Consider the following 25,409-nt stretch of genomic DNA (forward strand, 5'->3'; position numbering starts at 1 on the left):
GTTTGTGGGGTGTTTGTGGGGTGTGTTTGTGGTGTGTGTTTGTGGTGTGTGTTTGTTGTGTGTGTTTGTTGTGTGTTTGTGGTGTGTGTTTGTGGTGTGTGTTTGTTGTGTGTGTTTAATGTGTGTTTGTGGTGTGTGTTTGTGGGGTGTGTTTGTGGGGTGTGTTTGTGGGGTGTGTTTGTGGGGTGTGTTTGTGGGGTGTGTTTGTGGTGTGTGTTTGTGGTGTGTGTTTGTGGTGTGTGTTTGTGGTGTGTGTTTGTGGGGTGTTTGTGGGGTGTGTTTGTGGTGTGTGTTTGTGGGGTGTGTTTGTGGTGTGTGTTTGTGGGGTGTGTTTGTGGTGTGTGTTTGTGGTGTGTGTTTGTGGTGTGTGTTTGTGGTGTGTGTTTGTGGTGTGTGTTTGTGGGGTGTTTGTGGGGTGTGTTTGTGGTGTGTGTTTGTGGTGTGTGTTTGTGGGGTGTTTGTGGTGTGTGTTTGTGGGGTGTGTTTGTGGTGTGTGTTTGTTGTGTGTGTTTGTTGTGTGTTTGTGGTGTGTGTTTGTGGTGTGTGTTTGTTGTGTGTGTTTGGTGTGTGTTTGTGGTGTGTGTTTGTGGGGTGTGTTTGTGGGGTGTGTTTGTGGGGTGTGTTTGTGGGGTGTGTTTGTGGTGTGTGTTTGTGGTGTGTGTTTGCGGGGTGTGTTTGTGGTGTGTGTTTGTGGGGTGTGTTTGTGGTGTGTGTTTGTGGTGTGTGTTTGTGGGGTGTGTTTGTGGGGTGTGTTTGTGGTGTGTGTTTGTGGAGTGTGTTTGTGGTGTGTGTTTGTGGTGTGTGTTTGTGGGGTGTGTTTGTGGTGTGTGTTTGTGGTGTGTGTTTGTTGTGTGTGTTTGTGGGGTGTGTTTGTGGGGTGTGTTTGTGGTGTGTGTTTGTGGTGTGTGTTTGTGGGGTGTTTGTGGGGTGTGTTTGTGGGGTGTGTTTGTGGTGTGTGTTTGTGGGGTGTGTTTGTGGTGTGTGTTTGTGGTGTGTGTTTGTGGTGTGTGTTTGTGGGGTGTTTGTGGGGTGTGTTTGTGGTGTGTGTTTGTGGTGTGTGTTTGTGGGGTGTGTTTGTGGGGTGTTTGTGGTGTGTGTTTGGTGTGTGTGTTTGTTGTGTGTGTTTGTGGGGTGTGTTTGTGGGGTGTGTTTGTGGTGTGTGTTTGTGGTGTGTGTTTGTGGGGTGTTTGTGGGGTGTGTTTGTGGGGTGTGTTTGTGGTGTGTGTTTGTGGGGTGTGTTTGTGGTGTGTGTTTGTGGTGTGTGTTTGTGGTGTGTGTTTGTGGGGTGTTTGTGGGGTGTGTTTGTGGTGTGTGTTTGTGGTGTGTGTTTGTTGTGTGTGTTTGTTGTGTGTTTGTGGTGTGTGTTTGTGGTGTGTGTTTGTTGTGTGTGTTTAATGTGTGTTTGTGGTGTGTGTTTGTGGGGTGTGTTTGTGGGGTGTGTTTGTGGGGTGTGTTTGTGGGGTGTGTTTGTGGGGTGTGTTTGTGGTGTGTGTTTGTGGTGTGTGTTTGTGGTGTGTGTTTGTGGTGTGTGTTTGTGGGGTGTTTGTGGGGTGTGTTTGTGGTGTGTGTTTGTGGGGTGTGTTTGTGGTGTGTGTTTGTGGTGTGTTTGTGGGGTGTGTTTGTGGTGTGTGTTTGTGGGGTGTGTTTGTGGGGTGTGTTTGTGGTGTGTGTTTGTGGTGTGTGTTTGTGGTGTGTGTTTGTGGTGTGTGTTTGTGGGGTGTGTTTGTGGGGTGTGTTTGTGGTGTGTGTTTGTGGTGTGTGTTTGTGGGGTGTGTTTGTGGTGTGTGTTTGTGGTGTGTGTTTGTGGTGTGTGTTTGTGGGGTGTTTGTGGGGTGTGTTTGTGGTGTGTTTGTGGTGTGTGTTTGTGGTGTGTGTTTGTGGTGTGTTTGTGGTGTGTGTTTGTGGTGTGTTTGTGGGGTGTGTTTGTGGTGTGTGTTTGTGGTGTGTTTGTGGTGTGTGTTTGTGGTGTGTGTTTGTGGGGTGTGTTTGTGGTGTGTGTTTGTGGGGTGTGTTTGTGGGGTGTGTTTGTGGTGTGTTTGGTGTGTGTTTGTGGGGTGTGTTTGTGGTGTGTGTTTGTGGGGTGTGTTTGTGGTGTGTGTTTGTGGGGTGTGTTTGTGGTGTGTGTTTGTGGGGTGTGTTTGGTGTGTGTGTTTGTGGGGTGTGTTTGTGGGGTGTGTTTGTGGGGTGTGTTTGTGGGGTGTGTTTGTGGGGTGTGTTTGTGGGGTGTGTTTGTGGTGTGTGTTTGTGGGGTGTGTTTGTGGTGTGTGTTTGTGGGGTGTGTTTGTGGGGTGTGTTTGTGGTGTGTTTGGTGTGTGTTTGTGGGGTGTGTTTGTGGTGTGTGTTTGTGGGGTTGTTTGTGGTGTGTGTTTGTGGGGTGTGTTTGTGGGGTGTGTTTGTGGTGTGTGTTTGTGGGGGGTGTTTGTGGGGTGTGTTTGTGGGGTGTGTTTGTGGGGTGTGTTTGTGGGGTGTGTTTGTGGGGTGTGTTTGTGGGGTGTGTTTGTGGTGTGTGTTTGTGGGGTGTGTTTGTGGTGTGTGTTTGTGGGGTGTGTTTGTGGTGTGTGTTTGTGGTGTGTGTTTGTGGTGTGTGTTTGTGGTGTGTGTTTGTGGGGTGTGTTTGTGGGGTGTGTTTGTGGGGTGTGTTTGTGGGGTGTGTTTGTGGGGTGTGTTTGTGGTGTGTGTTTGTGGGGTGTGTTTGTGGGGTGTGTTTGTGGGGTGTGTTTGTGGGGTGTGTTTGTGGGGTGTGTTTGTGGTGTGTGTTTGTGGGGTGTGTTTGTGGTGTGTGTTTGTGGTGTGTGTTTGTGGGGTGTGTTTGTGGGGTGTGTTTGTGGGGTGTGTTTGTGGGGTGTGTTTGTGGGGTGTGTTTGTGGGGTGTGTTTGTGGTGTGTTTGTTTTGTGTGTTTGTGGGGTGTGTTTGGTGTGTGTTTGTGGTGTGTGTTTGTGGGGTGTGTTTGTGGGGTGTGTTTGTGGGGTGTGTTTGTGGTGTGTGTTTGGTGTGTGTTTGTGGTGTGTGTTTGTGGGGTGTGTTTGTGGGGTGTGTTTGTGTGGTGTGTTTGTGGGGTGTGTTTGTGGGGTGTGTTTGTGGGGTGTTTGTGGTGTGTGTTTGTGGGGTGTGTTTGTGGGGTGTGTTTGTGGGGTGTGTTTGTGGGGTGTGTTTGTGGTGTGTGTTTGTGGTGTGTGTTTGTGGTGTGTTTGTGGTGTGTGTTTGTGGGGTGTGTTTGTGGGGTGTGTTTGTGGGGTGTGTTTGTGGTGTGTGTTTGGTGTGTGTTTGTGGTGTGTGTTTGTGGGGTGTGTTTGTGGGTGTGTTTGTGGGGTGTGTTTGTGGTGTGTGTTTGTGGGGTGTGTTTGTGGTGTGTGTTTGTGGGGTGTGTTTGTGGTGTGTGTTTGTGGGGTGTGTTTGTGGTGTGTGTTTGTGGTGTGTGTTTGGTGTGTGTTTGTGGTGTGTGTTTGTGGGGTGTGTTTGTGGGGTGTGTTTGTGGGGTGTGTTTGTGGGGTGTGTTTGTGGGGTGTGTTTGTGGGGTGTTTGTGGTGTGTGTTTGTGGGGTGTGTTTGTGGGGTGTGTTTGTGGGGTGTGTTTGTGGGGTGTGTTTGTGGTGTGTGTTTGTGGGGTGTGTTTGTGGTGTGTTTGTGGTGTGTGTTTGTGGGGTGTGTTTGTGGGGTGTGTTTGTGGGGTGTGTTTGTGGTGTGTGTTTGGTGTGTGTTTGTGGTGTGTGTTTGTGGGGTGTGTTTGTGGGGTGTGTTTGTGGGGTGTGTTTGTGGTGTGTGTTTGTGGGGTGTGTTTGTGGTGTGTGTTTGTGGGGTGTGTTTGTGGTGTGTGTTTGTGGGGTGTGTTTGTGGGGTGTGTTTGTGGGGTGTGTTTGTGGTGTGTGTTTGTGGGGTGTGTTTGTGGTGTGTGTTTGTGGGGTGTGTTTGTGGTGTGTGTTTGTGGGGTGTGTTTGTGGTGTGTGTTTGTGGTGTGTGTTTGGTGTGTGTTTGTGGTGTGTGTTTGTGGGGTGTGTTTGTGGGGTGTGTTTGTGGGGTGTGTTTGTGGGGTGTGTTTGTGGTGTGTTTATCGCGGGTGTTTTGAACACGTGGTTGTGTTCACATTGTTCACCTGTGGGGCACCACCCCGGGGCACTGTTCACCTGTGGGGCACCCTGGGGCACCTGTGGGGCACCACCCCGGGGCACTGTTCACCTGTGGGGCACCCTGGGGCACGCCTGGCGTCACCTGTGGGGCACCCTGGGGCACGCCGGGCGTCACCTGTGGGGCACCTGTGGGGCACCCTGGGGCACCCTCGGGCACCCTGGGGCACTGTTCACCTGTGGGGCACCCCGAGGCACCCTGGGGCACCCCGGGGCACCCTGGGGCACCACCCCGGGGGCACGCGTCACGCGCCCCAACCATGCCATTAGCGCGGGCCGTCTGCTAGAAACACTCATTAGTTGGAACTAATGACCAGCCGTCACTAATCACCCAGAGTGGTCATCATGATACGACTGTGTTGGGTGAACACCTACCTAGCAGTCGTTATAGGGCAGGGAGGTGTAGCTCTGTGGCCCCGCCTCAGTCTGCGGGAGGCTGTTCTGATGCACTCCTGCTATCGAAGGATATCTAAGGGCTGTTTGCTATCCTCATTGAACTTCACTGAACTTCAACATAAGAACAAGCGAGCCGGATGCACTCGGGTATTTTGAGAGTCCGGCTTCACATCTGTGCGGAATTAATCGTTTTTCAATTGTCTCTGAGCCGTGAAAGTCTTCATTTATTGATGCTTCAAGTGGCCAGAGGACACCACAGGTTGTCCAGCTTCCTCTTCAGTACCGCCGCGACTATCACAAGCCAAGCTGACAGCTCTACTATAACTCTCCAGGCCCACCTTGCTGGGAGGGGTTTGTCTGCGACTAAACACAATTAAATTCACATTCATTAATGGTAAATTAGCTCGCCATATACGGTCCAAGGGATGATGGGGCCGGACGCTTATGGTCTGTCTCAGTCTCTTTCGTTCACTGCTCAGCCCAGATCTTCAGCCTGGCCTCTGGGATCTGCGGGATGAGTTGGGCATCCTCCTAGCCTCTGGGATCTGTGGGATGAGTTGGGCATCCTCCTAGCCTCTGGGATCTGTGGGATGAGTTGGGCATCCTCCTAGCCTCTGGGATCTGTGGGATGAGTTGGGCATCCTCCTAGCCTCTGGGATCTGTGGGATGAGTTGGGCATCCTCCTAGCCTCTGGGATCTGTGGGATGAGTTGGGCATCCTCCTAGCCTCTGGGATCTGTGGGATGAGTTGGGCATCCTCCTAGCCTCTGGGATCTGTGGGATGAGTTGGGCATCCTCCTAGCCTCTGGGATCTGTGGGATGAGTTGGGCATCCTCCTAGCCTCTGGGATCTGTGGGATGAGTTGGGCATCCTCCTAGCCTCTGGGATCTGTGGGATGGGCATCGTCCCAGCCCCTGTCCACAAGGGACGAGCTATCCTCTTTCAACTATCCTTTGTCCACGTTGGAAGTTCATAGCCAGATTAGCGAGTTTGGGTGTATATATATATATATCTAAGTATATATCTATTATGTATAATGTATATGTATATATCTCCCCTTCGTTGTTCCATGGTATATATAATGTCAGACTTGATGCTGTCTGTTCACTTGCCCTCAGTCTCCTTTGATGAGACGTCAGCATCAGAGATAAGAGATCTTATCAGCGACTCTTATCTAGGCAGCGACTCTGATGGCCCAGGCAGCCACTGTGATGGCCCAGGCAGCCACTGTGATGGCGCAGGCAACAATATTGCTTGGGTAACATCATCAGAGTATGAGAAGTCAGAGAGAGAGAGAGAGAGAGAGAGAGAGAGAGAGAGAGAGAGAGAGAGAGAGAGAGAGAGAGAGAGAGAGAGAGAGAGAGAGAGAGAGACAGAGAGACAGAGAGAGAGAAGCAGCTCCCTTGTGGTACTCCACTTCTCAGATGAGTTATATCCCCCGAGTGGCTACCGATACTGAATTGACCTCTTCTGATGTGTATGAAGCTACAGAGAGTAGCAGTAGGTCTCTGTGGGCGTCCCAGCTCAGATATCCCAGTATCTTAAGTCTGTGTTCCAGGTTTGATTGAAAGATTTCAACACATCTCTGGGCTCTATATTGCACTGATCGTTTTTAGAAATTGCATTAGCTGTATGCTGGTAGATCAGTATGGGTGTATGGGCACTTATGCTGTTTCTAAACCCACGAGAAACAATGGGCAGAGTTTCTTTCACCCTATGCCCCTGTTACCTAGCAGTAAAATAGGTACCTGGGTGTTAGTCAGCTGTCACGGGCTGCTTCCTGGGCGTGGAGGCCTGGTCGAGGACCGCGCCGCGGGGATACTAAAGCCCCCGAAATCATCTCAAGATAACCTCAAGATGGTCGAGGACCGGGCCGCGGGGGACACTAAAGCCCCGAAGTTATCTCAAGATAACCTCAAGATAAGCTGTCTGGTGTTATTCTTCTCGTCCTCTTTCTTGTACTTAACAAGTCTCTGATTCATTATTTTTTACAATATTTTACTTGGTACTTCGAGGAGGGAAATTGTCCTGTAGTTTCCGGCTTGGGGGGCCTCGTAGCCTGGTGGATAGCGCGCAGGACTCGTAATTCTGTGGCGCGGGTTCGATTCCCGCACGAGGCAGAAACAAATGGGCAAAGTTTCTTTCACCCTGAATGCCCCCTGTTACCTAGCAGTAAATAGGTACCTGGGAGTTAGTCAGCTGTCACGGGCTGCTTCCTGGGGGTGGAGGCCTGGTCGAGGACCGGGCCGCGGGGACACTAAAAAGCCCCGAAATCATCATCTCAAGATTGGGTTGAGGAATTTTCTGCCTTTGGGGAGTGATCTGATTGTTCTATTTTTTTATGTATTTGTGGAACAGGCCAGAAGCGAGAGCTGTATTTAATATACGTGTGTATAGATGGAGTGCAGTTACTGGTAGGTTAGGTTATCTTGAGATGATATCGGGGCTTTAGTGTCCCCGCGGCCCGGTCCTCGACCAGGCCTCCACGCCCCAGGAAGCAGCCCGTGACAGCTGACTAACTCCCAGGTACCTATTTTACTGCTAGGTAACAGGGGGGGCATTCAGGGTGAAAGAAACTTTGCCCATTTGTTTCTGCCTCGTGCGGGAATCGAACCCGCGCCACAGAATTACGAGTCCTGCGCGCTATCCACCAGGCTACGAGGCCCCTTGGTTGGATAATACTATTTTACTTATAACGCTACTGCCCGGAGCCTTGTTTTGGAAACCTCGAATTGTTTTTTTGGACCCTCTGCGGTGGTCATGTGGTTCATCAGGTGACAGTCACTGCGGATGTTGCTACCTTGAAGTTACCTTACCTTGAGGTGCTTCCGGGGCTTAGCGTCCCCGCGGCCCGGTCGTCGACCAGGCCTCCTGGTTGCTGGACTGATCAACCAGGCTGTTAGACGCGGCTGCTCGCAGCCTGACGTATGAGCCACAGCTAAGGTCTATCGTTTGCATCGGGGGTAATGTTGCATCTCAATTATTCACTACATTTGTAATTTCACCTTTTCTTTGATGGGACAAAAATTAACATTTTTTTGAACGTATATTCTAAGTATTCCCCCCCCCCCCCACAGAACTTCCTAAAGTCCTGTTCTTGTTCTCTGTTCTCCTAAAGTTCATTTCCTGAGGCGTTTATGTAAGGAATTTCCTTAGTTTCTACACACACACATCAGGAGACACGGGAGGGGCTCCTATTGGTCCAGGATACACGGGAGGGGCTCCTATTGGTCCAGGAGACACGGGAGGGGCTCCTATTGGTCCAGGAGACACGGGAGGGGCTCCTATTGGTCCAGGGGACACGGGAGGGGCTCCTATTGGTCCAGGGGACACGGGAGGGGCTCCTATTGGTCCAGGAGACACGGGATGGGCTCCTATTGGTCCAGGAGACACGGAAGGGGCTCCTATTGGTCCAGGGGACACGGGAGGGGCTCCTATTGGTCCAGGAGACACGGGAGGGGCTCCTATTGGTCCAGGAGGCACGGGAGGGGCTCCTATTGGTCCAGAACATAACACTATCACCAACATCACCATCCTGGCAGCCTCCTCGCCCGCCAACACTATCACCATCACCATCTTGGGCCGTGTGGTAGTGAGTGAGAGTGTTGGGCCGCAGATATCATACCTCCAACATACCTCCAACATACCTCCAACATACCTCCAACATACCTAGGTGTCGTGTGGGAGGAATGAGTGATGGAGGTGAGTCGGGAGATGAATCTCTGAGTGGCCAGCTTCCCACGGTGGCTGAGATGCCTCTCTCAGCTTCCTCTGGGAGCCGGGAGAGAAGGTGAGGCTGTAGTCATCTGTTAGCTGTCACAGACATGCGTCACTATGCGTCACTATGCGTCACCATGCGTCACTATGCGTCACTATGCGTCACTATGTGTCACCATGCGTCACTATGCGTCACTATGTGTCACCATGCGTCACCATGCGTCACTATGCGTCACTATGTGTCACCATGCGTCACTATGTGTCACCATGCGTCACTATGCGTCACTATGTGTCACCATGCGTCACTATGTGTCACCATGCGTCACTATGCGTCACTATGTGTCACCATGCGTCACTATGCGTCACCATGCGTCACTATGCGTCACTATGTGTCACCATGCGTCACTATGCGTCACTATGCGTCACTATGTGTCACCATGCGTCACTATGTGTCACCATGCGTCACTATGCGTCACTATGCGTCACCATGCGTCACTATGCGTCACTATGTGTCACCATGCGTCACTATGTGTCACCATGCGTCACTATGCGTCACTATGTGTCACCATGCGTCACTATGCGTCACTATGCGTCACTATGTGTCACCATGCGTCACTATGCGTCACTATGCGTCAATATGTGTCACCATGCGTCACTATGTGTCACCATGCGTCACTATGCGTCACTATGCGTCACCATGCGTCACTATGCGTCACTATGTGTCACCATGCGTCACTATGTGTCACCATGCGTCACTATGCGTCACTATGCGTCACCATGCGTCACTATGCGTCACCATGCGTCACAATGCGTCACTATGCGTCACCATGCATCACTATGCGTCACTATGCGTCACCATGCGTCACTATGCGTCACTATGCGTCACCATGCGTCACCATGCGTCACCATGCGTCACCGTGTGTCACCATGCGTCACCGTGCGTCACCATGCGTCACCGTGCGTCACTATGCGTCACTATGCGTCACCATGCGTCACTATGCGTCACCGTGCGTCACAATGCGTCACCAGGTCTATCATAACATGCTCAAACAATCATTTTCACCAATAATTCGTTTATTTAGCCAAAAACTGCTGCTATTCACAGCGAGAAATCACATTTTCGTGATGTCTAAATGAGATATGGCTCGTGGGACTACCAGATACAGAGGTTCGAAGCCACATCATAGCTCCTAAGGGAATTTTCTCACTGATGAAGTGAGTCTGGAGCCCAAGAACTCTACCCGGTGGGCAGCGGCTCACTCCAGCTCCTGGGCCCCATGCCGGCGTTGGACACTGTTCCTCCCGCCTGAAGATCTAAGGGGAAATCGGAGAAAATTTCTGTCAGCTGCCTTGGTGGAGCAGGTGTCTAGATGTCCCCCAGGTGGTGCAGGTGTCTAGATGTCCCCCAGGTAGAGCAGGTGTCTAGATGTCCCCCTGGTAGAGCAGGTGTCTAGATGTCCCCCTGGTAGAGCAGGTGTCTAGATGTCCCCCAGGTAGAGCAGGTGTCTAGATGTCCCCAGGTGCAGCAGGTGTCTACATGTCCCCCAGGTAGAGCAGGTGTCTAGATGTCCCCAAGGTGGAGCAGGTGTCTAGATGTCCCCCAGGTGGAGCAGGTGTCTTGATGTCCCCAGGTGGTGCAGGTGTCTAGATGTCCCCAGGTGGTGCAGGTGTCTAGATGTCCCCCAGGTGCAGGTGTCTAGATGTCCCCAGGTGGAGCAGGTGTCTAGATGTCCCCCAGGTGGAGCAGGTGTCTAGATGTCCCCAGGTGGTGCAGGTGTCTAGATGTCCCCAGGTGCAACAGGTGTCTAGGTGTCCCCCAGGTGGAGCAGGTGCCTAGATGTCCCCAGGTGGAGCAGGTGTCTAGATGTCCCCAGGTGCAGCAGGTGTCTAGATGTCCCCAGGTGGTGCAGGTGTCTAGATGTCCCCAGGTGGAGCAGGTGTCTAGATGTCCCCAGGTGGAGCAGGTGTCTAGATGTCCCCAGGTGCAGCAGGTGTCTAGATGTCCCCAGGTGGAGCAGGTGTCTAGATGTCCCCAGGTGGTGCAGGTGTCTAGGTGTCCCCAGGTGGAGCAGGTGTCTAGATGTCCCCAGGTGCAGCAGGTGTCTAGGTGTCCCCAGGTGCAGCAGGTGTCTAGGTGTCCCCAGGTGCAGCAGGTGTCTAGATGTCCCCAGGTGGAGCAGGTGTCTAGATGTCCCCAGGTGGAGCAGGTGTCTAGATGTCTCCAGGTGGAGCAGGTGTCTAGGTGTCCCCAGGTGGAGCAGGTGTCTAGATGTCCCCAGGTGGTGCAGGTGTCTAGGTGTCCCCAGGTGCAGCAGGTGTCTAGATGTCCCCAGGTGGTGCAGGTGTCTAGGTGTCCCCAGGTGGAGCAGGTGTCTAGGTGTCCCCAGGTGGAGCAGGTGTCCCCAGGTGCAGCAGGTGTCTAGATGTCCCCAGGTGGTGCAGGTGTCTAGGTGTCCCCAGGTGGAGCAGGTGTCTAGATGTCCCCAGGTGGTGCAGGTGTCTAGGTGTCCCCAGGTGCAGCAGGTGTCTAGATGTCCCCAGGTGGTGCAGGTGTCTAGGTGTCCCCAGGTGGAGCAGGTGTCTAGGTGTCCCCAGGTGGAGCAGGTGTCCCCAGGTGCAGCAGGTGTCTAGGTGTCCCCAGGTGCAGCAGGTGTCCCCAGGTGCAGCAGGTGTCTAGGTGTCCCCAGGTGCAGCAGGTGTCCCCAGGTGCAGCAGGTGTCTAGGTGTCCCCAGGTGCAGCAGGTGTCCCCAGGTGCAGCAGGTGTCTAGGTGTCCCCAGGTGCAGCAGGTGTCCCCAGGTGCAGCAGGTGTCCCCAGGTGCAGCAGGTGCCTAGGTGTCCCCAGGTGCAGCAGGTGTCCCCAGGTGCAGCAGGTGTCCCCAGGTGCAGCAGGTGTCCCCAGGTGCAGCAGGTGTCCCCAGGTGCAGCAGGTGTCCCCAGGTGCAGCAGGTGTCCCCAGGTGCAGCAGGTGCCTAGGTGTCCCCAGGTGCAGCAGGTGTCCCCAGGTGCAGCAGGTGTCCCCAGGTGCAGCAGGTGTCCCCAGGTGCAGCAGGTGTCCCCAGGTGCAGCAGGTGTCTAGGTGTCCCCAGGTGGTGCAGGTGTCTAGATGTCCCCAGGTGGAGCAGGTGTCTAGATGTCCCCAGGTGCAGCAGGTGTCTAGATGTCCCCAGGTGGAGCAGGTGTCTAGGTGTCCCCAGGTGGAGCAGGTGTCTAGATGTCCCCAGGTGGTGCAGGTGTCTAGGTGTCCCCAGGTGCAGCAGGTGTCTAGATGTCCCCAGGTGGTGCAGGTGTCTAGATGTCCCCAGGTGGAGCAAGTGTCTAGGTGTCCCCAGGTGGAGCAGGTGTCTAGATGTCCCCAGGTGGAGCAGGTGTCTAGATGTTCCCAGGTGTAGCAGGTGTCTAGATGTCCCCAGGTGGAGCAGGTGTCTAGATGTCCCCAGGTGGAGCAGGTGTCTAGATGTCCCCAGGTGGAGCAGGTGTCTAGATGTCCCCAGGTGGAGCAGGTGTCTAGATGTCCCCAGGTGGTGCAGGTGTCTAGATGTCCCCAGGTGGAGCAGGTGTTTAGATGTCCCCAGGTGGAGCAGGTGTCTAGATGTCCCCAGGTGGAGCAGGTGTCTATATGTCCCCAGGTGGAGCAGGTGTCTAGATGTCCCCAGGTGGTGCAGGTGTCTAGATGTCCCCAGGTGGTGCAGGTGTCTAGATGTCTCCCAGGTGGAGCAGGTGTCTAGATGTCCCCCAGGTGCAGCCTGTGTCTAGATGTCCCCAGGTGGAGCAGGTGTCTAGATGTCCCCAGGTGGAGCAGGTGTCTAGGTGTCCCCAGGTGGAGCAGGTGTCTAGGTGTCCCCAGGTGGAGCAGGTGTCTAGATGTCCCCAGGTGGAGCAGGTGTCTAGATGTCCCCAGGTGGAGCAGGTGTCTAGATGTCCCCAGGTGGAGCAGGTGTCTAGATGTCCCCAGGTGGAGCAGGTGTCTGGATGTCCCCAGGTGGAGCAGGTGTCTAGGTGTCCCCAGGTGGTGCAGCAGGTGTCCCCAGGTGGTGCAGCAGGTGTCCCCAGGTGCAGCAGGTGTCCTGACCAGGGCGGGACAGAAATGGTTGGGCCCATTTTCTATCTCCTAATGCACCTGTTCACCTAGCTTTAAAAAGGTACCCGGAAATTAGCTTGGGCTGGACGGTAGAGCGATGGTCTCGCCTCATGCAGGTCGGCGTTCAATCCCCGCGACCGTCCACAAGTGGTTGGGGCACCATTCCTTTCCCTCCGTCCCATCCCTAATCCTTATCCTGGCCCCTTCCCAGTGCTATATAGTAGTAATGGCTTGGCGCTTTCCCCTGATTGTTCCTTTCCTCTTATCCTCCTATCTATGTATCCATCTCTCCTTCCATCTATCTATTAATTTATCCATCCAAATATCCATCGATATATCTATCCATCTATCTGTCCATCTATCTACGGTATTTCCATCCATCCAGCTATCAATCCATCTACTCATCTATCCTATCTATACATCTATCCATTAATCTATCTACCCATTTGTCAATAAATCTACCTATCCGTCTATCCATCTATCCATCTATGCATCTATCTACTCATATATCTATCCATCTATCTATCCAACTTTTCATCCATCTCTCTATCCACCTCTCTATCCACCTATCTATTCATCTATCCATTTATCCAGCTGTCTTTCTGTCCATCCATCTATTTATCTACGCATATATTTGTTTCTATCTATCTACTTATATATCCAGCCATCTTCTCCCCCTAGACCCCCCTCCCCCCCTCGTCCCTATCCCCTTGATCCCTTAGCCCCCTTTTCTCCCCCCTATCCTCACCCCATCCCTCTATCCACCCCCCCACCCCTGTCAACCCCAGTTTAATAACACAGGAAATTTCTGTTCATTTTTATATATTTTCGTAGATACAGTGGCCAAAAAATCGTCGTGGGGGTGTAAATGCGACCCTGTCTCGCGTTTCTCTTTTGAATGATGACAACCCCGACCAGTCTATGATCGTCCCGGACCCCAGACCCTTATCTCTGTCAATTTGGGTGAGGCTAGCCTTAGGCGTCTGACCTCTGAATTCACAAACATACATTTTTTCCTATTGGTATTGATTCATGCCAAAGAATACATTAGCAGATTAATGTATATACAGTATTTGCAATGATAGCTAATACAGCATAATATAAACACACACATACACACACACACACACACACACACACACACGACACACACACACACTCACACACACACACACACACACACGACACACACACACACTCACACACACGACACACACACACACACACACACACACACACACTCACACACACACACACACACGACACACACACACACACACACACACACACACACACACACACACACACACACACACACACACAGAGAAAGAGAAGGGTGGGCAGACTGCATATTTTTGGATTGTCAGAAAGCCTTTGATACAGTGCCACACAAGAGGCTAGTGCGAAAGTTGGAGATGCAGGCTGGAGTGAGAGGGAAGGTACTCCGGTGGATAGAGGAATACCTAAGCAACAGGAGACAACGAGTCTGTGTGAGGGGTGAGGTCTCAGATTGGCGAGACGTCACAAGTGGAGTCCCGCAGGGGTCAGTCCTTGGACCTATACTGTTTCTGGTATATGTAAATGATCTCCCAGAGGGTATAGATTCGTTCCTCTCAATGTTTGCCGACGATGCAAAAATTATGAGGAGGATTGAAACAGAGGATGATAGTAGGAGGCTACAAGATGACCTGGATAGACTGAGTGAATGGTCCAACAAATGGCTGTTGAAGTTCAACCCGAGTAAATGCAAAGTAATGAAACTAGGCAGTGGAAACAGGAGGCCAGGCACAGGATACAGAATAGGAGATGAAGTACTTAATGAAACAGACAGAGAGAAAGATCTAGGAGTTGATATCACACCAAACCTGTCTCCTGAAGCCCACATAAAGAGAATAACGTCTGCGGCATATGCGAGGCTGGCTAACATCAGAACGGCGTTCAGGAACCTGTGTAAGGAATCATTCAGAATCTTGTACACCACATATGTAAGACCAATCCTGGAGTATGCGGCCCCAGCATGGAGCCCGTACCTTGTCAAGCACAAGACGAAGCTGGAAAAAGTCCAAAGGTATGCTACTAGACTAGTCCCAGAACTAAGAGGCATGAGTTATGAGGAAAGGCTGCGGGAAATGCACCTCACGACACTGGAAGACAGAAGAGTAAGGGGGGACATGATCACAACCTACAAAATCCTCAGGGGAATCGACCGGGTAAACAAGGACGAACTTTTCAACACTGGTGGGACGCGAACAAGGGGACACAGGTGGAAGCTGAGTACCCAAATGAGCCACAGAGACGTTAGAAAGAACTTTTTCAGTGTCAGAGTAGTTAGCAAATGGAATGCATTAGGAAGTGATGTGGTGGAGGCTGACTCCATTCACAGTTTCAAATGTAGATATGATAGAGCCCAATAGGCTCAGGAACCTGTACACCAGTTGATTGACGGTTGAGAGGCGGGACCAAAGAGCCAGAGCTCAACCCCCGCAAGCACAAATAGGTGAGTACAATTAGGTGAGTACACACACACACACACACAGAACAGAACAGACAAGAACATTATTATAACCTTCGGTTAATGTGATGAAGAACAAATATAACTCTAGTGACAGATGACAGTTATGATGTAGTAACGTGTATGATAAGTGAGGTCGTTAGAAAGTAAGTGTAATTATAGTTGCAGAGGTTGTTGTTAGTGTTTCAAGCGTAGTGCTGTTACTCTCTGGGCCTTGAAGTGCATTATACATTCTCACTGCATTGTTAGATAAATGCCGCGTCAGACACCCTTTGTATAATGTAGGTGCTATACCCATATATATATATATATATATATATATATATATATATATATATATATATATATATATATATATATATATATATATATATATATATATATACATATATATATATATATATATATATATATATATATATATATATACCTCTGCTTCCCACACACACACACATGCATGCCAGGTACATATTTACTGGTAGGTAAACAGGAGCAGCAGTTGAAAGAAACTCTTCCAATTTGTTTGTGCCTCGGCCGGAAATCGAACCTGGGCCTTTCGGACTACCACCCCAGAGCACTTTTCACTCGGGCTGTCTATACTCACCTAGTTGTGCTTGCAGGGGGTTGAGCTCTGGCTCTTTGGTCCCGCCTCTCAACTGTCAATCAACTGGTGTACAGGTTCCTGAGCCTATTGGGCTCTATCATATCTACACTTGAAACTGTGTATGGAGTCAGCCTCCACCACATCACTTCCTAATGCATTCCATTTGTCAACCACTCTGACACTAAAAAAGTTCTTTCTAATATCTCTGTGGCTCATTTGGGCACTCAGTTTCCACCTGTGTCCCCTTGTGCGTGTTCCCCTTGTGCGTGTTCCCCTTGTGTTAAATAGCCTGTCTTTATCTACCCTATCAATTCCCTTCAGAATCTTGAATGTGGTGATCATGTCCCCCCTAACTCTTCTGTCTTCCAGCGAAGTGAGGTTTAATTCCCGTAGTCTCTCCTCGTAACTCATACCTCTCAGCTCGGGTACTAGTCTGGTGGCAAACCTTTGAACCTTTTCCAGTTTAGTCTTATCCTTGACTAGATATGGACTCCATGCTGGGGCTGCATACTCCAGGATTGGCCTGACATATGTGGTATACAAAGTTCTGAATGATTCTTTACACAAGTTTCTGAATGCCGTTCGTATGTTGGCCAGCCTGGCATATGCCGCTGATGTTATCCGCTTGATATGTGCTGCAGGAGACAGGTCTGGCGTGATATCAACCCCCAAGTCTTTTTCCTTCTCTGACTCCTGAAGAATTTCCTCTCCCAGATGATACCTTGTATCTGGCCTCCTGCTCCCTACACCTATCTTCATTACATTACATTTGGTTGGGTTAAACTCAAACAACCATTTGTTCGACCATTCCTTCAGCTTGTCTAGGTCTTCTTGAAGCCTCAAACAGTCCTCTTCTGTTTTAATCCTTCTCATAATTTTAGCATCGTCCGCAAACATTGAGAGAAATGAATCGATACCCTCTGGGAGATCATTTACATATATCAGAAACAAGATAGATCCAAGTACAGAGCCCTGTGGGACTCCACTGGTGACTTCACGCCAATCGGAGGTCTCACCCCTCACCGTAACTCTCTGCTTCCTATTGCTTAGATACTCCCTTATCCACTGGAGCACCTTACCAGCTACACCTGCCTGTCTCTCCAGCTTATGTACCAGCCTCTTATGCGGTACTGTGTCAAAGGCTTTCCGACAATCCAAGAAAATGCAGTCCGCCCAGCCCTCTCTTTCTTGCTTAATCTGTGTCACCTGATCGTAGAATTCTATCAAGCCTGTAAGGCAAGATTTACCCTCCCTGAACCCATGTTGGCAATTTGTCACGAAGTCCCTTCTCTCCAGATGTGTTACCAGGTTTTTTCTCACGATCTTCTCCATCACCTTGCATGGTATACAAGTCAAGGACACTGGCCTGTAGTTCAGTGCCTCTTGTCTGTCGCCCTTTTTGTATATTGGGACCACATTCGCCGTCTTCCATATTTCTGGTAGGTCTCCCGTCTCTAGTGACTTACTATACACTATGGAGAGTGGCAAGCAAAGTGCCTCTGCACACTCTTTCAGTACCCATGGTGAGATCCCATCTGGACCAACAGCCTTTCTAACATCCAGATCCAGCAGGTGTCTCTTGACCTCCTCTCTCGTAATTTCGAACTCCTCCAAGGCCGCCTGGTTTACCTCCCTTTCTCCTAGCACAGTGACCTCACCCTGTTCTATTGTGAAGACCTCCTGGAACCTCTTGTTGAGTTCCTCGCACACCTCTCTGTCATTCTCTGTATACCTGTCCTCGCCTGTTCTAAGTTTCAATACCTGTTCTATCACTGTTGTTTTCCTTCTGATGTGACTGTGGAGTAGCTTTGGTTCAGTCTTGGCTTTGTTTGCTATATCATTTTCAAAATTTTTCTCTGCTTCTCTTCTCACCCTGACGTACTCATTCCTGGTTCTCTGGTATCTCTCTCTGCTTTCTGTGTGTGTGTGTGTGTGTGTGTGTGTGTGTGTGTGTGTGTGTGTGTGTGTGTGTGTGTTAGGGAGGGTGAAAGGCGGTACAGAGGTTACACATGTGTGGTGTGGGCGGCCGGTACACACACACACACATCCGTAGCCTCAGGTGTGGGAGACCCAATGCAAACACCGCTTGATAAACACGACATTTTCTCCTACTATGCCGCCCCCGCCGCCCACGCCGCCCACGCCGCCCACGCCGCCCACGCCGCCCACGCCGCCCCCCACGCCGCCCACGCCGCCCACGCCGCCCACGCCGCCCACGCCGCCCACGCCGCCCACGCCGCTCACTCCACCCACGCCGCCCACGCCGCTCACTCCACCCACGCCAATTAGGTCAAACATGACTTTTCCTCGTATCCCAGGTTCTTGTCCTCATATCCCAGCTCCTTGTCCTCGTATCCCAGCTCCTTGTCCTCATATCCCAGCTCCTTGTCCTCATATCCCAGCTCCTTGTCCTCATATCCCAGCTCCTTGTCCTTGAATCCCAGCTCCTTGTCCTCATATCCAAGCTCCTTGTCCTCATATCCCAGCTCCTTGTCCTCATATCCCAGCTCCTTGTCCTCGTATCCCAGCTCCTTGTCCTCGTATCCCAGTTCCTTGTCCTCGTATCCCAGCTCCTTGTCCTCATATCCCAGCTCCTTGTCCTCATATCCCAGCTCCTTGTCCTCATATCCCAGCTCCTTGTCCTCGTATCCCAGCTCCTTGTCCTCATATCCCAGCTCCTTGTCCTCACATCCCAGCTCCTTGTCCTCATATCCCAGCTCCTTGTCCTCGTATCCCAGTTCCTTGTCCTCGTATCCCAGCTCCTTGTCCTCATATCCCAGCTCCTTGTCCTCATATCCCAGCTCCTTGTCCTCGTATCCCAGTTCCTTGTCCTCATATCCCAGCTCCTTGTTCTCGTATCCCAGCTCCTTGTCCTCATATCCCAGCTCCTTGTCCTCGTATCCCAGCTCCTTGTCCTCGTATCCCAGCTCCTTGTCCTCATATCCCAGCTCCTTGTCCTCGTATCCCAGTTCCTTGTCCTCATATCCCAGCTCCTTGTTCTCGTATCCCAGCTCCTTGTCCTCATATCCCAGCTCCTTGTCCTCGTATCCCAGCTCCTTGTCCTCGTATCCCAGCTCCTTGTCCTCATATCCCAGCTCCTTGTCCTCGTATCCCAGTTCCTTGTCCTCATATCCCAGCTCCTTGTTCTCGTATCCCAGCTCCTTGTCCTCATATCCCAGCTCCTTGTCCTCGTATCCCAGCTCCTTGTCCTCGTATCCCAGCTCCTTGTCCTCATATCCCAGCTCCTTGTCCTCATATCCCAGCTCCTTGTCCTCGTATCCCAACTCCTTGTCCTCATATCCAAGCTCCTTGTCCTCATATCCCAGCTCCTTGTCCTCATATCCCAGCTCCTTGTCCTCGTATCCCAGCTCCTTGTCCTCGTATCCCAGTTCCTTGTCCTCGTATCCCAGCTCCTTGTCCTCATATCCCAGCTCCTTGTCCTCATATCCCAGCTCCTTGTCCTCATATCCCAGCTCCTTGTCCTCGTATCCCAGCTCCTTGTCCTCATATCCCAGCTCCTTGTCCTCACATCCCAGCTCCTTGTCCTCATATTCCAGCTCCTTGTCCTCGTATCCCAGTTCCTTGTCCTCGTATCCCAGCTCCTTGTCCTCATATCCCAGCTCCTTGTCCTCATATCCCAGCTCCTTGTCCTCGTATCCCAGTTCCTTGTCCTCATATCCCAGCTCCTTGTTCTCGTATCCCAGCTCCTTGTCCTCATATCCCAGCTCCTTGTCCTCGTATGCCAGCTCCTTGTCCTCGTATCCCAGCTCCTTGTCCTCATATCCCAGCTCCTTGTCCTCGTATCCCAGCTCCTTGTCCTCATATCCCAGCTCCTTGTCCTCGTATCCCAGCTCCTTGTGATCGTATCCCAGCTCCTTGTCCTCGTATCCCAGCTCCTTGTCCTCATATCCCAGCTCCTTGTCCTCATATCCCAGCTCCTTGTCCTCATATCCCAGCTCCTTGTCCTCATATCCCAGCTCCTTGTCCTCGTATCCCAGCTCCTTGTCCTCATATCCCAGCTCCTTGTCCTCATATCCCAGCTCCTTGTCCTCATATCCCACCTTGAAGGAGGTGGGGCAGCCACCTTCAGAAAGACCCAGAAAACCAACAAGTACAGAGACTTAGAACGCTCGACTTAGAGACTTAGAGACTTACTTAGAGACTTAGAGACTTACAGGTTCGTGCCGATAGGCTCTGAGACTCTGGGCGCCTGGGGTAAATGTACACTTAAGTTCCTAAAGGAGGTGGGCGAGGAACTCATTGGGAAAACTAGAGACCCCCGAGCGGCCAGTTTCCTGTTCCAGCGCCTGAGTGTCGCTGTTCAGAGAGGTAATGCGTGCTGTATCTTGGGTACGCACCCGACCCCCGAGGAACTGGACGAGGTCTTCGAACGCTGATTGGTATATTGGTATATTATATATGTGTGTTCTCTGTAAAGCATGGCAATAAAATAAAATAGAACAAATATATATATATATAAATAATGGGGGTGGTAGGAGAAGAAAAGATTAAAGTGTTCAGTGAGAATCCACAAGGCTTTCTTTGAGTACTCTTTGTTTTCTTCTTCGAGGCTATGGGTCCCTACACTTGCACCAGAGGTGGTAGTCCTATTATATATATATATATATATATATATATATATATATATATATATATATATATATATATATATATATATATATATATATATATATATATATATATATATATCCTGTGGTCCTGGGTTCGATCCCAGGCACCGGCGAGAAACAATGGGCAGAGTTTCTTTCACCCTATGCCCCCTGTTACCTAGCAGTAAAATAGGTAACTGGGTGTTAGTCAGCTGTCACGGGCTGCTTCCTGGGGGTGGAGGCCTGGTCGAGGACCGGGCCTCAGGGACACTAAAGCCCCGAAATCATCTCAAGATAACCTCAAGAAATTACTACTTTGTAACGGTACGCACTACAGAGGAAGCCTTTACGACTATATAGCACTGGGAAGGTGTCAGGATAAGGATTTGGGATGAGACGACAGGGAAAGGAATGGTGCCCAACCACTTGTGGACGGTCGCGGGGATTGAACGCCGACCTGCATGAAGCGAGACCGTCGCTCTACCGTCCACCCCCAAGTAGTTGTCATTTAAACGACAGCTAAACATGTTTATTTTATTAGTGGTTATCAGGAAGAATGTTATTCCATGGAACTTGGAGCACCAATCGACCCCCAAGGAGCAGACGAGGTATGTACCGGGGTCCTAGAGGAATGGACAACAGACCTGCGTGAGTCCTCGTCTTCAATATTTAAGAAATCATTAAAGTGGAGCAGAATACCGGCTCTGAGGAGGGAGTGTAGAGGGACGAGTCTCCGCTCCTTAGAAACCTGTGCATCTTCCTTGTGATGTCTTGTGTGGGGGGGGACACTAACGTCGAGTCGGGAGTCGGAAGTCGGAAGTCGGGAGTCAGAAGTCGGAAGTTTGGAGTCGGGAGTCGGAAGTCGGAAGTCTGGAGTCGGAAGTCGGAAGTCGGGAGTCAGAAGTTGGGAGTCGGGAGTATCAAGTCGGGAGTCAGAAGTCGGGAGTAGGAAGTCGAAAGTCGGAAGTCGGAAGTCAGGAGTCGGGAGTCGGGAGTCAGAAGTCGGGAGTCAGAAGTCGGGAGTCGGAAGTCGGGAGTCAGAAGTCGGAAGTCATAAGTCGGAAGTCGGGAGTCGGGAGTCGGCTCAAATCGTGATATATGGGTCCTCACAGACACAAGAGAAAGTGGTGAACCAAAATACAATACACGACAATATTATCTTTCACTATCACTTGATTGTGGATTATCTTGATTGTTTCAAGCGTGTGTGTGTGTGTGTGTGTGTGTGTGTGTGTGTGAGTGTGTGTGTGTGTGTGTGTGTGTGTGTGTGTGTGTGTGTGTGTGAGTGTGAGTGTGTGTGTGTGTGTGTGTGTGTGTGTGTGTGTGTGTGTGTGTGTGTGTGTGTGTGAGTGTGAGTGTGTGTGTGTGTGTGTGTGTGTGTGTGTGTGTGTGTGTGTGTGTGTGTGTGTGTGTGTGTGTACTCACCTATTTGTACTCACCTATATGTGCTTGCAGGATCGAGCATTGACTCTTGGATCCCGCCTTTCTAGCTATCGGTTGTTTACAGCAATGACTCCTGTCCCATTTCCCTATCATACCTAGTTTTAAAAGTATGAATAGTATTTGCTTCCACAACCTGTTCCCCAAGTGCATTCCATTTTTCTACTACTCTCACGCTAAAAGAAAACTTCCTAACATCTCTGTGACTCATCTGAGTTTCCAGTTTCCACCCATGTCCCCTCGTTCTGTTATTATTACGTGTGAACATTTGATCTATTTCCACTTTGTCAATTCCCCTGAGTATTTTATATGTCCCTATCATATCTCCTCTCTCCCTTCTTTTCTCTAGTGTCGTAAGGTTCAGTTCCTTCAGCCGCTCTTCATATCCCATCCCTCGTAGCTCTGGGACAAGCCTCGTCGCAAACCTCTGAACCTTCTCCAGTTTCTTTATGTGTTTCTTCAGGTGGGGGCTCCATGATGGCGCGGCATACTCTAAGACGGGTCTCACGTAGGCAGTGTAAAGCGCCCTAAAAGCTTCCTCATTTAGGTTTCTGAATGAAGTTCTAATTTTCGCCAGTGTAGAGTACGCTGCTGTCGTTATCCTATTTATATGTGCCTCAGGAGTTAGATTAGGTGTCACATCCACTCCCAGGTCTCTTTCTCGAATCGTTACAGGTAGGCTGTTCCCCTTCATTGTGTACTGTCCCTTTGGTCTCCTGTCACCTGATCCCATTTCCATAACTTTACATTTACTGGTGTTAAACTCCAGTAGCCATTTCTCTGACCATCTCTGCAGCCTGTTTAAGTCCTCTTGGAGGATCCTACAATCCTCGTCTGTCACAACTCTTCTCATTAATTTTGCGTCATCTGCAAACATCGACATGTATGATTCCACTCCTGTAAACATATCATTTACGTAAATTAGAAAGAGGATTGGTCCCAACACCGATCCTTGAGGTACTCCACTTGTTACTGTTCGCCAGTCCGACTTTTCGCCCCTTACCATTACCCTCTGGCTCCTTCCTGTTAGGTAGTTCTTCACCCATACTAGGGCCTTTCCGCTTACTCCTGCCTGCCTCTCAAGTTTGTATAGCAGTCTCATGTGCGGTACCGTATCAAAGGCCTTTTGGCAGTCAAGAAATATGCAGTCTGCCTAGCCTTCTCTGTCCTGCCTTATCCTTGTTACTTTATCATAGAATTCTAAAAGGTTTGTTAGGCATGATTTCCCTGTCCAGAACCCATGTTGGTGCTTGTTTACAAACCCAATGCTCTCCAGGTGCTCAACAAGTCTTAGCCTAATTATTCTTTCAAGTATTTTGCAGGGGATGCTTGTCAGTGATACGGGTCTGTAGTTAAGTGCCTCCTCCCTATCCCCCTTTTTGAAAATCGGTACGACATTTGCCTCCTTCCAGCAACTGGGCAATTCTCCCTACATAAGTGACTCATTGAAGATCATTGCCAGAGGCACGCTGAGAGCCTGCGCTGCCTCTTTAAGTATCCACGGTGATACTTTGTCTGGTCCAACAGCTTTATTTGCATCCAGTGTTGTCAACTGTTTCATTACATCCTCTGCTGTCACCTCTATATCTGATAGTCTTTCATCTTGGGTAATCTCTTCTAACAATGGGAGCTGCTCAGGCTCGGTTGTGAACACTCCATGGAATTTTGCATTCAGTACCTCGCAGATTTCCTTGTCGCTTTCTGTATATGCCCCTTCTGTTTTCCTCAGTCTTGTCACTTGGTCATTTACCGACATCTTCCTTCTTATATGGCTATGCAGTAATTTTGGTTGCTTTTTCGCTTTGACTGCAATATCGTTCTCATAATTTCTTTCCGACACTCGTCTTATGTTAATGTAATCATTCCTAGCTCTGTTACATCTAATCCTGTTGTCCTCTGTCCTTTGCCTTCTGTACTTCCTCCACTCCCTCCTGCTTCTCACCTTTGCTTCCTGACACTGTCTATTAAACCATGGGTTATTATATTCCCTCCTGCTTTTTTCCTTTATTGTTGGAATAAATCTATCTTCAGCCTCCTTGCATTTCAATATGACTTGGTTCATCATACCTTGCACTGTTTTTCCTCTAAGTTCTTCCTCCCACTGCACTTCCCCCAGGTAGTCCCTTATCCTTCTGTAGTCCCCTTTTCTGTAATCAAGTCTCCTTTCCCGGACCTCTTGTCCTTTGGTCACAATTTTAAGCTCCATCATGTAGTCAAAGACTAGGACACAATGGTCACTAGCTCCTAGTGGTATTTCATGTTCCAACTGCTCGATGTCTTCTACATTCTGAGTGATAATGAGATCTAATAGGCTGGGCGTATCCCCTCCTCTTTCCCTAGTATCTTCTTTCACATGCTGTGTTAGGAAATTCCTGTCAATAACGTCTACCAGCTTCGCTCCCCAGGTCTCCTCCCCGCCATGGGGATTCCTCGTTTCCCAATCTATCTCTCCGTGATTTAGGTCCCCCATGACCAGCAGCTTCGCTCTCATTCTATGCGCTAAAGTTGCTGCCCTCTGCAGTTCATCCATACATGTCTTGTTGCTTGTGTGTGTGTGTGTGTGTGTGTGTGTGTGTGTGTGTGTGTGTGTGTGTGTGTGTGAGTGTGTGTGAGTGTGTGTGTGTGTGTGTGTGTGAGTGTGTGTGTGTGTGTGTGTGAGTGTGTGTGTGTGTGTGTGTGTGTGTGTGTGTGTGAGTGTGTGTGTGTGTGTGTGTGTGTGTGTGTGAGTGTGTGTGTGTGTGTGTGTGTGTTTGCGTGAGCATAAACAGGAGCTGCCACATGGACAGCGGGCCCTCTGTGATATTTTCTCCCAAATATCAACCATGAAATCGCAATACTGTGATATATATCAGATAGAATCTTTGGAGCGGGGCGGTGGTATCGAACCTGCGTTCTAGAATCGACCCCAGACGTGATCCCATGTGTAATCCGTACGTCTGGGGTGACCCTAGATGCTATATGTAGCGGTGCTTGGACCCGTCTGCTATATGTAGCGGGACTTGTGTACTATTTAATTTGCTATACATGTTGGTACTCTGTGTCTGAATGGTCTACATGCTCACCTAACACTTCTTGTGCTCCTCAGGTGGGGACACCAGGGACTTCACGTCCACCTGCCGGCCGGGTACCCAAAGAAGTACCAGAAGATACCCGCATCCTTCCAAGGCGGGTATGTCCCGCATTACCCGGGGTACCCGCCAACCTGGGAAGACTCCTCTGCCCAATACCCGCAACAACAGCTCGCTTATCCGGCCACCGATACCGGCTATTCCAACAATCCGAACGACCCGTATTCCGGCGACAACGGATTCCGAATCAGCGGCCTTGGCAGCATCAGGATATCCGGAAACGATATCGGTTATCCGGCTGATAATCTCCAAGATACCAGATACCCGCAGAATCCGGTGGTCGGGTATCCGAACTACGGCTACCCGGTGGTTGGGTCGTCACCAAACGAGGTGATTAACCGGACGTTTGAGGCGCCTTGGGACGCCAGCATATGGGATCAACCGCTGGACCATGATGTGTGTAGGACCATGGTGGGCCTTAGTCGTCTCCAGCTGCATGTGTGTACACGGTGAGTCCACACTACACACCTGCAGGAGGTGGTACACGGTGAGTCCACACTACACACCTGCAGGAGGTGGTACCATGGTGGGCCTTAGTCGTCTCCAGCTGCATGTGTGTACACGGTGAGTCCACACTACACACCTGCAGGAGGTGGTACACGGGGGGTCCACACTACACACCTGCAGGAGGTGGTACACGGTGAGTCTATACTACACACCTGCAGGAGGTGGTACACGGGGGGTCCACACTACACACCTGCAGGAGGTGGTACACGGTGAGTCTATACTACACACCTGCAGGAGGTGGTACACGGGGGGTCCACACTACACACCTGCAGGAGGTGGGACACGGTGAGTCCAC

The 25,409-nt window shown here is 50.6% G+C and overlaps 1 protein-coding gene across 1 annotated transcript in view; it reads left to right on the forward strand.

The window, feature by feature from the left end:
- The window catches only part of LOC123760882 (protein Wnt-4), a 100,422-nt gene that overhangs the window by 30,734 nt on the left and 44,279 nt on the right, over positions 1–25,409 (forward strand). The window contains exon 2 of the mRNA XM_069329414.1: positions 24,565–25,056. Coding sequence (XP_069185515.1) covers positions 24,565–25,056 — 492 coding nt within the window. The remainder of the gene's footprint in view (positions 1–24,564; positions 25,057–25,409) is intronic.

This window comes from Procambarus clarkii, chromosome 3 (genome assembly GCF_040958095.1).
Source record: "Procambarus clarkii isolate CNS0578487 chromosome 3, FALCON_Pclarkii_2.0, whole genome shotgun sequence".
In the NCBI taxonomy this organism is placed as follows: domain Eukaryota; kingdom Metazoa; phylum Arthropoda; class Malacostraca; order Decapoda; family Cambaridae; genus Procambarus; species Procambarus clarkii.